Source organism: Hemicordylus capensis, chromosome 6 (assembly GCF_027244095.1).
Source record: "Hemicordylus capensis ecotype Gifberg chromosome 6, rHemCap1.1.pri, whole genome shotgun sequence".
NCBI lineage: Eukaryota > Metazoa > Chordata > Lepidosauria > Squamata > Cordylidae > Hemicordylus > Hemicordylus capensis.
Window position 1 is genome coordinate 20,556,566 of NC_069662.1, and position 12,674 is coordinate 20,569,239.

Below are 12,674 nucleotides of genomic sequence, written 5' to 3' on the forward strand. Positions count from 1 at the left end.
CGATTTTTTATGAATTTTTGAAATTTATTTTTATTTTTCTCTCATAGGGTATAATGGGACTCGAACCTGCCCATTATTCCCTATTGTGGAGCACCCATGGGTGCCAACAGGCACCCAAACCACGAAGCAATCAGACACCCCTATGATTTTTTAAATAAATATTTGAAATATTTTTAATTATTTTTCTCATAGGGTATAATGGGACCCGAACCAGCCCATTATCCCCTATTGTGGTGCATCTAGGGGCACAAAAGTGGGGTGGGTGGTAGGCACCCAGGGGCGCCTACCACCCACAAAACCCCAAGGCAACCAGACACTCCTGATTATTGATAAATTTTTAAAGTATTTTGGAATTCCTCATAGGGAATAATAAAGATTGTAGCAAATGTGTAGCTTCACGTCGGGGGGAAAGGGGTGTCCTAGAGTTGAGTGTGGTGGATGGTAGTTCCCAAGGGGGGGCCAGGAAGCTAACAGAATTATTTGAAAGGAATTGGGCAAAGGGCTGATTTTTAAGTGATTTTTGAAGTTTAGGTTTTTAAGGTTTTAAGGCGTCTTTAAGGTTTTTCTCCATAAAGAAGCATAGAGGTGTCAACAAATGTATAGCTTCACGTCGGGGGCAAAGTGTTCGATTGCCTTGGGGTTTTTTGGGTAGTAGGCACCCCTTGGTGCCCCTTGGTGCCCCTGGGTGCTCCACAACAGGAGATAATGTGCTGGTTCGGGTCCCATTATACCCTATGAGAAGAATAATTAAAAATATTTCAAATATTCATTAAAAAAATCATAGGGGTGTCTGATTGCTTCAGGGTTTGGGTGCTTGTTGGCACCCATGGGTGCTCCACAATAGGGAATAATGGGCTGGTTCGAGTTCCATTATATCCTATGAGAGAAAAATAATAATAAATTTCAAAAATTCATAAATAATTGTACGAGTGTCCATTTGCTTTGGGGTTGGGTGGTAGGTACCCATGGGTGCCAGCTACCACTCCACCCAATTTTGGAGGTTCAAACCAGTTCAAATCGAACCACCCCCAGTTTGGTTTGAATTCAAACCTGCAGCTCGAACCTGATGGCTGGTTTGGTTTGAATTCGAACCATCGAACCACCCTGGTTTGAATTCGAACCGGTTCGCACATCCCTACTCAGTATTGGACAGTTTTGAATACGGGTGTGCACGGAACCGGTTCTGTGCACACCTGGGAGGCTGGGGGGTGACTTTATAGGTGCGGGGAGGGTGCTCTTACCTCCCCCACCACGTTTCACCCTCCGGTGCTGCTTTAAAAAATGCTGGCACAAGGTGGATGTGTACCCTCCTGGTGCCACAATCAGCATAAAACCGGAAGTGGTGAGTGCGTGTGTTGACCCCAATTTTTAATGGGGTCTGTTATAATCAACATTAATTTCATAATGTCTTTTAACTGTTTAACTGTTTTGTTATTAATTTTATACTGTTTTTTATTGTTTTATTGTTGTGAGACGCCCCAAGCAGTTTACTGTAGGGGTGGAATATAAATATTTTTAATAATTATTATCATATATTATCCTTGTCCATGGTTCTGGCACCTGTGGTTTCGTGTATTTGCAGTCAGGCAATGGAGACCCAACCTCCTTACTCGCAGATACAAAAAGTGTTAAAATTCGCCTATCTGCAGTTTCTGGGTGGTCGGAAATGACCTCTGAGGTCATTTCTGGCCACCATTTTGCTTAAAGAAGCCATTTTGTGGCTCTTCGTTTTTTGTTTTTTTTAAAGACACCCTGTGATTTTTTGTTGATAATTGGCAGGATTCGGGGTTCGGGGGGCATAGCTGGACACCTGAAGAGCATGGCATAGTACTTTATTTCACCTATTCCTGCTTTTGTATTGCTTTTTTGCCCTTTATTTGCTCTCTGAGAACCTAGCCCCCCCCCCAATTCCCATTGACCCAAGGTCTTGTTATCCATAGTTTCATTATCTGTGGTTGTAGCCAAGAACAGAACCCTCATGGATAATGGGGGTCGCTTGTAGTTGCATGAGGGGCAGGGGTGTGTGACAATGGATTTGGCCAGTCTGAAAATTGTTTCTCATATGTTGTCTACTATCAAACTTTTCTTTCTGTAGCAGTAATGAAACTGCCTGGAGAACGTTTTTGTTGAAAAGCAGTATGTAATTACGATAAATGCCTTGCCGCTCTCCCCCACTTACCAACCAGAACCTGAGATGGACTCCCAAAGTGTGATAAGTCCAGTCCACACAATGTAAACATATGCTGCCTGAAGTTCAGAGTAACAAAGCACTTGCACAGCAAAGCTTCACTAGTGTAAGATGTTTACGTACATAGTTCTGCAAAGTCACTGAGAATCTTGAAATTTCTCTCTTCCACAAAAGTTCCCAGCAAAACACATAAGATGTGCCAAAAGCTGCAGACCTTATTGTGCTAATGCAAATGTTTATACTAGAACAACAGTACTCTGGAACTCGGGCTTCAGATTTTGTGCAGCTAGCTAGCAAAACAGCCTTGCACTAACACAACACATTTGCACAAGTGTTTCATTAGCCAGGATGTCAGCCATTAGCTTTAAATTCATTTAACTGTCATGGATTGCCTTAAGGAATCCTGGACTCTATAGTTTGGCATGGTGCTGAGAATTCTTTGTTACAGATTCCTAATCCTCTCTTACCAGAACTACAATTCCCAGGATTGTCTAGACAGAGGAATTTCTATTTATTTATTTATTTATTTATTTGTTTGTTTATTTATTTAATATACTGCCCTTCCTAAAGTGACTCAGGATGGTTAACATTAAGAGCATAAATACATAATAAAAGTTTGAAGCCTACTTGAAGTCTCAGTTTGAAACTTGAAGACATGAAGTCTGAGACTTGAAGTCTCAGTTTGAAACCCATTCTGGGAAGAGCAGAAGCAGCTTCAGGAGGACAGCAAGCTTTTCTAAACAGAATGACATCTAGCCTTTCCCCCCTTCAAACTAACTAACAGGAGGAGGGGAGATTTTGAAGGGCCAGTTTCTCTTGAACGGATAAGTCCGTGTGTGTGTGTGTGTGCACGCGTGCGCTCGTGTGTTATTTGCCAGGGCTAGCATTTGCCAGGGCTAGCAAACTCCAGTGTTTTTGTTTGTCCCTGCCTGGAGTGGGTGGATTCAACTAGGACTGTAGGAAGCCCCACATTCTTTTGACCCACATCCTGTGTCACAGTTTGAAACCTACTCTTTACATAAGAGGTGAAGGCCCGAAAGCATAGCAAACAGGGATAACAAACAGGACATTGGAGTTCAGCGGGAAGTGTGCAGGGGAGCCTGGAACAAGCCCCTGTGATCACAAGGAGCTCAGTGGAGAAGAGAAGGTAAGTACAAATCCCTTCCTCGTTTAATTACTGTTCTCTCCTTCATATGCTTGAGAAAGTCTGTTTGGACAGTTAAAGTCTGTTTGGACCATTACCGCTGAGACCTATCCTTCTAATAAACAATCTCTAAATACTGTAAATAGCCAACAAAACCAGTATGAAGATAGAAATTCAGCAGGGGAGGGGGCACTTCCCAGTGTATTGCAGAGTGCCACATGTATGACTGTTTGCTCCATGGGCAGAAGTCATGGGTGTGTGTTCGGTGCAAGGAACTCCTGGCTCTCAGGGAACAAGTTTGTTCCCTCGAGACCAAAGTGGTGGACCTGGAGAAGCTCAGAGATGCATGCGGGTGAGACCTTCAGGGATGTGGTAGAGGCATCCTACTCCAGGGCTGATAGTTCCTCTGCTGTCAGGAAAATTGAAGGTCTTGGGAATGAGGACATTGGTCTGAGGAAGAGGGAAATGCTCCTTTAGAAGAGACCCCTTCCGTGGAAGATGAGCCCATATCCTCTCGCACAGGGGATACTCCTCCAGGGGATGGGGGCCTCCTTGTAGTGGGTGATTCGATCATTAGAGGTATAGAGAGATGGGTTTGTGACCTGCGTGCTGACCGCACAGTGTCTTGCCTGCCTGGTGCAAAGGTTATGGACATCACACAGTGTCTAGATAGCCTCTTAGGCAGTGCTGGGGAGGAGACAGCTGTTCTGGTGCAAGTTGGCACCAACGATGTGGGGAAATGTAGTCGGGAGGTCCTGGAAGCCCAATTTAGGCTGATAAGTAGTGTATTGAAGTCCAGGACCCCCAAGGTAGCATTCTCAGAAATGCTGCTTGTTCCACGCGCAGGTACAGTGAGACAGGCATTGCTGAGGGGTTTCAATGTGTAGATGAAACATTAGTGCTGAGAGGAGGGGTTTAGATTTTTTAGGCACTGGAATACATTTTGGGGAAAGCAAGGCCCATACAAAAGAGACGGGCTGCACTTGAACCAAGATGGAACCAGACTGCTGGCGTTTAAAATCAAGAAGGTTGCAGAGCAGCTTTTAAAATGACACCTGGGGAATAGCTCACAGGAGCCGGACAGTATCCAGTTCAGCAAATGCCATCCTTTAAAGTGCAAGGGTGCAAAGGATTCAGATAAAAGAGAAGGGGACAGAGCAGAACCACATAAAGAGCAGACAGAAAGCTGTGCCAGCTGGTCAAAGAGTCAAAAGAAGTATAGCATACACCAGGGAAGAGATTCAGCATATAGCTGCTTATATGCCAATTCCAGAAGCCTCCGAGCCAAGATGAGTGAGCTGGAGTGCTTGGTTGCTAACACATAAATAGATATAGTGGGCATAACAGAAACACGGTGGAACAGTGAGAACCAGTGGGACACGGTTATCCTTGAATACAAACACTATAGAAAGGACAGGGAGGGACGCCTTGGAGGTAGAGTAGCACTGTATGTTAAAGAAGGGATAGAATCCAACAAGGTAGAAAACCTAGGTGGACCGGAGTCCTCCACAGAAACCCTTTGGGTGACAATACAAGGCCTGAAAGGAAATGTGCTACTGGGGACGTGCTATCGCCCTCTGGATCAAAACGCTGACAGTGACTGGGAGTTGCAGCAGGAGGCGTCAAGGAGAGGCAGGGCAGTAATAATGGGTGACTTCAATTACCCACACACAGCCTGGGTGAATTCACAGTCAGGTAATGACAGAGAGGTCAAATTTTTAGATACGCTGAATGACTGTGCCCTAGAACAATTGGTCTTGGAACCAACCAGTGAGAAGCCAACCTTGGACTTAATTCTGAGTGCACCCAGGACCTGGTGCTTGATGTCAGTGTCATCGGCCCTTTAAGGAACAGTGACCATAGTGTGATCAAATTCAGCATACATGCGGGGAAAGACTCACCAAGGACGTCTAACATAGACATTTTGAATTTCAGAAGAGGAAACTTCTCCAAAATGAGGCGTATGGTGAAAAGAAAGCTGAAAGGGAAAATCAGGATTCACTTCACTCCATAATGCATGGAATTTACTCAAAACCACAATACTAGAAGCCCAGTTAGATTGTATATCCAGAAGGAGGAAAGGTACCACTAAGGCCAGGAGGATGGCTAACAGGTACCGTTACGGAAGCCATAAAAGGGAAGAAGACTTCCTTCCAAAATTGGAAGGCCTATCCAAATGAAGAGAACAGAAAGGAACACAAACTCTGGCAAATAAATGCAAGGTGACAATAAGGGAGCAAAAAGAGAGTTTGAGGAACATTTAGCTACAAGCATCAAGGGGAACAACAAAAAACTTCTTTAAATGCATCAGAAGCAGGAAACCTGCCAGGGAGGCAGTTGGACCATTAGACAATGAGGGAGTGAAAGGGGTTATTAAGGAGGATATGGAGGATGCAGAGAAGCTAAATGAGTTCTTTGCATCCATCTTCACGGCAGAGGATACTGAGCATATACCTGTTCCTGAATCAGGCTTTTTGAGATGGAGTCTAAAGAACTGAGTCAGATAGAAGTGACAAGAGATGATGTTCTAAACTGTCTGGAAAAGCTGAAAACTAACAAATCGCCAGAGCCGAATGACATCCATCCAAGAGTCCTCAAATAACTCAAATGTGAAATTGCTGACCTCCGTGTTAAAATATATGCAGTAACTTATCCCTGCAATCAGGCTCTGTACCAGAGGACTGGAAAGGCTCTGTACCAGAGGACTTGAAAATTTGAAATTTTCAAAAAGGAATCCAGGGGCAATCTGGGAAATTACAGGCCGGTTAGCTTAACATCCGTTCCAGGTAAATTGATGTAAAGCATCCTCAAAGATAACATTGTAAAGCACATAGGAGAACAGGCCCTGCTGGGAGAGAACCAGCATAGCTTCTGCAAAGGTAAATCTTGCCTCACTAACCTTTTGGAGCTCTTTGAGAGTGTCAGCAAGTGTGTGGATCAAGGTGATCCAGTTGACATAGTATACCTGGACTTCCAAAAAAAGCTTTTGACAAAGTTCCTCATCAAAGACTCCTGAGGAAACTTAGCGGTCATGGGATAAGGGGAGAAGTACATGTGTGGATTGCTAAGTGGTTGAAAGACAGGAAACAGAGGGTAGGTATAAATGGAGAGTTTTCACAATAGAGGGAAATAAGAAGTGGGGTTCCCCCAGAGATCTGTACTGGGACCGGTGCTTTTTAATTTATTCATAAATGATCTAGAAGTAGGGGTAAGCAGCAAGGTGGCCAAATTTGCACATGATACCAAACTCTTTCAGGTAGTGAAATCCAAAATGGATTGTGAGGAGCTCCAAAAGGATCTCTCCAAACTGGGAGAGTGGGCAACCAAATGGCATATGCGGTTCAATGTTGGCAAATGTAAAGTAATGCACATTGTGGCGAAAAGCCCCAACTTCAGGTATACTCTGATCTGAGCTGTCGGTGACGGACCAGGAGAGGGATCTTGGGGTCGTGGTGGACAGTTGAAAGTGTCAACTCAATGTGCGGCAGCTGTGAAAAAGGCCAGTCCCATGCTAGGGATCATTAGGAAGGGGATTGAAAATAAAACTGTTAATATTATAATGCCCTTATAAAAAAACTATGGTGCAGCCACACCTGGAGTACTGCGTACAGTTCTGGTCACCACATCTAAAAAGGGCATTGTAGAACTGGAAAAGGTGCAGAAGAGGGCCTAGAGCACCTTTCTTATGTGGCAAGGCTACAACACCTGGGACTATTTAGTTTAGGGGGGGAAATGACTGTGGGGAGACATGATAGAGGTCTATAAAATAATGCATGGTGTGGAGAAAGTGGATAGAGAGAAATTCTTCTCCCTCTCATATAACACTAGAACCAGGGGTCATCCCATGAAATTGATTGCCAGGAAATTTAAGACCAACAAACAGAAGTATTTTTTCACACAACACATAATCAACTTGTGGAATTATCTGCCCCAAGATGTGGTGACAGCCAACAACCTGGATGGCTTTAAGAGGGGCTTGGATAACTTCATGGAGGAGAGGTCTATCAACGGCTACTAGTCGGAGGGCTATAGACCACCTCCAGCCTCAGGCAGGATGCCTCTGAGTACCAGTTGCAGGGGAGTAACAGCAGGAGGAAGGGCATGCCTTCAAATCCTGCCTGTAGGATTCCAGCAGCATCTTGTGGGCCACTGTGCGAAACAGTATGCTGGACTAGATGGGCCTTGGGCCTGATCAAGCAGGGCTGTTCTTATGTTCTTAAAACTAAGTATCATTAAAAGCCAGGCTAAAAAGATGGGTCTTTAAGGCCCTCCTGAAGGTCTCCAAGGAAGATAATCCTCTTATATCTATGGGAGTGCGAACTATTCCACTCCGATTCCACTAGGGATGTGCGAACCGGTTCGACGGTCTGGTGTCGAGACGAACCACCCCCTGTTCAGCCCAACCCCGGACCAAACACTCCCCAAAGGTTCGGCAGTCTGCAAACCTTTAAAGTACTTTAAAAAAAATTTAAACCATTTCTTTACCTTTTGCAGCCCTCCGTGGGGTTCCTGGAGGTGCTGAGGGTTCCATGGGGGTCCCCCCTCCCTCGCTGGCCTTCTACATGCCCCCCAAGAGAGGTTTGGGGGGATTCGCTAAAGTTTAAATTGTTCTCTTATTATTTCTTAACTGTTGCAGCCCTCCGAGGGGTTTCTGGAGCCTTCAGCACTTAAAAAAAAAAAAAAAGAACTTTTTTTTCTGGCAGCAGGGACTCCCTTTGCTGGATCGTGCTGGATGCCTGCTCAATGCTCCTAGCTCAATCAGCAGCTGGTTGGCAGGCAAATTATGTGTTCTCATACTAGGGGCCATGCAGCCCTTCTCTTCTCGGCACAGAACGGAAGAAGCACTCCAGCACTGACTGAGCACGATCAAATCGCAGCATCAGCTCAGCCTCTCGCCCGGCCACACAGAGGCAACTGAGCAGGTGCGACGAGGCTTCTTCTAACATGGTTGCTGCCGCCCCACTGGGAGAAGAGTGGCTGAACGGGCAGACTACAGCCAGCCAAACTGGCTCTTGGGGGTAGTGAAGAAGGCCGGCGGGGGGAGGGGGGACCCCGGACCCCTGCCGCTGCCTCCAGGAATCCCACAGAGGGCTGCAACAGTAAAAAAAATTAAAGAACAATTTAAACTTTAGCAACCCCCCCAAATCTCTCTTGGGGGGCATGTAGAAGGCCAGCGGGGGAGGGAGGACCCCCGTGGATCCCACCACCACCTCCAGGAGCCCCAAGGAGGGCTGCAAAAGGTTAAAAAATGGTTTTTAAGGGGGGGAAATTTAAGTACTTTAACAGTCCGCGAATCCCCTCAAGCCGAACCAAACTTGAGGGGGTTTGCCAGGTTGCCGGACCGAACTGGCCGGTAAGGTTCGAGTGCAGTTCGCACTCAAACCAAACTAGCCCAGCCGGTTCCATGCACATCCCTACATTCCACAACCCAAGGGCGACAACTGAGAAGGCCTCATTCCAGGTCGGCACCAGACGAACTGGTGGCACCTGAAGTCAGACCCCTCCTGATTATCTTAATGAGCGGTGGGGATCTTATAGAAAAAGGCACTCTATCAGATAATGTGGACCTAAGCCATTCAGGACTTTAAAGGAAATAATAACTAGCACTTTGTTCGCCGCCCGGAAAGTGCAACTGTTTAAAAACAGGCATAATAGGGTCTCTCCAAGTTATCCCAGAGATCAATCTTGCTGCTGCATTTTGAACTATCTGAAATTTCCAAACTACGTACAAAGACAGTCCTACATAGAGTGCATTGCAGTAGTCCAACTTGGAAGTTACCAGCTGGTGTACCACTGGTTATTTTCAGGTCATTCTCCTCAAGCAACAGGTGGAGTTTTCAAATCAATGGCAACTTGTAAAAATCACTCCTGGCCACAGCCTCAACCTGAGGCACTAGGGTGAGACCTTGTTCCAAGAGCACTCCCAAGCTATGAACTTGTTCTTTCTGTGGGAGTGTAGCTTCGTCCAGAATAGGAAGTTCTATCCCATCTTGCAGATTACAACCCCCAATAATGAGCACATCTGTCTTGCTTGGATTCAGCTTCAGTTTATTATCCTTCATCCAGCCCATTACTGCCTGTATGCAGGCATTTAAGGGGCTAATGCCATTTCCTGATATTGATGACAAGGAGAAATAGATTTGGATGTCATCAATGTATTGATAACACCAGCAGCAAATCCCCTGATGACCTCACCCAGCGGCTTCATGCAGATGTTAAAAAACATTGGTGATGAAATGGAGTCATGAGGGACTCCATAGTAGCTCCAATATAGAAGAGCAATTGTCATCAAGTGCCACCATCTCAAATCTACCCAAGACATAGGAGTGGAACCACTTGAAAACAATGCCTCCTTTCCCTGCATTGCAAGGTGTACTCAGTCAAAATGAGGCTGAAGTTGTTCTTTTTGAGCATATAGCCATTCTTGCTGCCAATGGTGCTGCTGTGGAAGCTGTTGCAATGCTAGTAAGCAAGGAGTTGTAATTGTGTGTGAGCTAACAACTTGTGCCAATGCTGTTACTGCAGCGCAGGCTCTGTGGCTGGCAGTGGATTCTGGGTCAGTGATTCTTTTTTGGCCAATTTTGGACGGTTTGAAATGTTTTTTTCTGTGTTGGACGGGACAGATTCTCTCTTACTGTGTGCTCCTGCAGTGTTTTTGAAGACAAGGTTGCAAAATGCATTGCAAACTACAGGGGTTTTGGAAAGGAGGTTACACATTTGTTAAAAATTGCCTACTTGCCCATTTCTTCTGTGGGTTGGGTTGTAAGTAACACCCATCATGCTCCCACCCCAGTTTGGTGTTGCTAGGAGCTACCCATGGGGAACAATGGGGTGTTTCAAGTTTTCCATTTCTCCTGTGGCCGAAAGTAACACTGAAAACGTTTTGAGTTTGTTTCGTTGATACAGCCAGCTTGACCACTGTTTTCAACTAAATGTTTTGGCCGTTTTGTGTTTCGTTTCAGGCTCGAAGCAGAACGGGAAATCCGTTTCCTGCACATCACTACTACTAAGTGCATGATGGCTGGTGGAAAGGCTTGTGTGAGCTAGTGACTCCACCATGTCACCTTATTATCGAGTGAAGAGCTTTTGAAAGAGTGTGAGTTTGTGTAACAAAACAAGTCCAGTCTTTGAGTACCCTGGGGGATATGTTGACGCAATCCTAACAGCCTCTCTCAAACCTGTGCCCAGTGGGATCACTTCCCAAATAGGACCATCTGCTATTATGAGATAAGACCTGAATCAGCAACAGTCTGCTTCATCTTAGGGATTCTTAATTTGGGCCACAGTCTTGGGCAGCAGAGGGGAAAGGTCAGCTGGGATCCCAATCCATTCAGGCAAGAAGGCTGCCGAGGGCCTGAAAACCTTGAGGAAGGGGGAGTTTGGGAGGGTGTAGTTGGCCAAGTAAACAGTCTCCCCACCAGCCAGGTAGCCAGCCCAAATGCCAAAAGTCCCAATGGTCATTATTGTGTGGTTGCAGTGTGCAATGAGAGCAAAATCCCTCCCTGGGGATGATTCCCGTCCATCACCAGCAAAATGAACATCCCCTCTGGAAGCATTAATGTTTTGCCTGCACCAGTCCATTCCATTGCTGACCACAACAAAGATAGGATTGGGGTACTTCTCTCTGAAGTAGTCCATGGCTTTGTCTAGGTAGGCTTTGTCAGCCACCACACCTTTCCAGATCTGGGGCATTACCCTGACATAATCCCCTCTCCGAACATGCACTCCAATGTAGGTCACATTTGTGCGCTGCCCCCGCAGGTCCAGAAGATATTGGTTGCTCTCTGCCTTGACATGGTCATGGAAGGAGAACTCCTGAAGTATCTCTTGGCGGATGTGGTCATAAAAGGTAAAAGAACAAGGGTAGCCTGTCAGCCGGACATACTTGCCCTTGATGTGACGATACTCCTCTGACATCCAATCATGCAGATCGTAGTTTCTCCAGCGGGTCTTGGCAACCACATCAGAAGGAATCACAGGCAAAGTGATCTTGAAAATTGGTGCTAAATATTGATGCATGGCTGGAAGGATGTAAGCTTGGTGACCGTTGAGCTTGGCTAAGGCATAGAGGGTGGCATATTCTCCCATCTGGTTCCCCAAGCGGCCAATGGAGTTCACCGTCCACATTCCCCTATCCACGGGCTGAGTGGGTGGTGAACTGGTAGAAGTAGTGGTAGTGTTGGGGAACAAAGTCCATTCTGGTAAGAGGAAACTGGTTGTGTTTTTGAAATTGACCCTCAGCCAATGGTAAGGGACTTTGTCCGGCAGATGCAACAATGTGGAGAGAGATAGGAGGCCAAAGATGTACAAGCAGATTAAGGCAAAGCGTTGGTTGACAATACATCTCTCCGAAACATTCATAGTTCCACACCTAAAGAAAAGAGGAAGGCGGGGAGAAAAGGCAATTAGGATCATTACACAGAACTCAGCCATTGAAGTCCATATTCAGTATTCACATGTATGTCCACTTACCACTATTGAACCTTCTTTCCTCCTCTCCCCCTGCCTGCTTCCTCTTGATCTGAGTCTCCTGGGGATTGAGGCAGCTAGGTGTATTTATTTGGTGACCATTTTCTTGTTTGATCCTTGAGTTTTAATCACTGCCTTTCTACCAAATTTGGAATGAAAACATAAAGCTGATCTTTCCTAATGCCATCTAACCTACACCAGTCAACAGAGGAAGAATGCTAACATCAAAGCAGGAATAATTGAGAAACTGAGATCCTCGGGTAGTGGCTGTTAAAGACCTCTGTGAGCCTACGGCAGGGTGCTGAATGCTGCTCCCTCTTGTACAGATCCTCCTCCTCCCCCTCCCACCTCCTTTCTTTAAAAGCGGGGAGCAGGAGGGCATCTTGCCACTTTGCTGTCACCCCAATAACCTGCTGCCTGATGTGACCACCTCACCTTGCCTCCTGAAAAGGCCATCCTTGTCCTCAGGCCAACTCTGATGTTTCAGAGTCCAGAATTCATGAGATCATTCAGTGTTCTGGGCCCTTAAGATGATTTGGTATCCAGTACAAAGGGATCTGATTTTTCCCCCCTATCCCCTCATTCAACATGTTAGATGTTGTTTGTTAGTGTTCTCTTAAAATAGCCACTTGGGAGACACCCAAATAGCTTCTTGTCCAAACCTTGTCTATGCTTTTCAAGACTGAAGTCCTAAATATACTGACTAGGGAGTGAGCCCTCTCTGAACACATTGGGACATCTCTGGTTAAATGTGGATATGATTGCCCTGCTCAGTGGCAGAGCATCTGCTTTGCATGCAGAATGTTCCAGGTTCAGTCCCTGACAGCATCTCCAGGTAGGGCAGGGGAAGACCCCTGCCGGAAACCCTGAAGA

At 45.9% G+C, this 12,674-nt stretch overlaps 1 protein-coding gene across 1 annotated transcript; it reads right to left on the reverse strand.

Annotated features, from left to right (window-relative positions):
- Positions 1-10,592: 10,592 nt before the first annotated feature.
- On the reverse strand, positions 10,593-11,581 carry FUT2 (fucosyltransferase 2). Its single transcript, XM_053266415.1, has one exon. It carries the CDS (start codon positions 11,457-11,459, stop codon positions 10,593-10,595), a length of 867 nt encoding a protein of 288 aa, XP_053122390.1. The 5' UTR covers positions 11,460-11,581.
- Between the last annotated feature and the right edge of the window lie 1,093 nt (positions 11,582-12,674).

What these genes read in the sequence shown, in the direction of transcription:
- FUT2 (XM_053266415.1), bottom strand. Translation starts at nt 11,459, where the DNA reads ATGTGGACGGTGAACTCCATTGGCCGCTTGGGGAACCAGATGGGAGAA.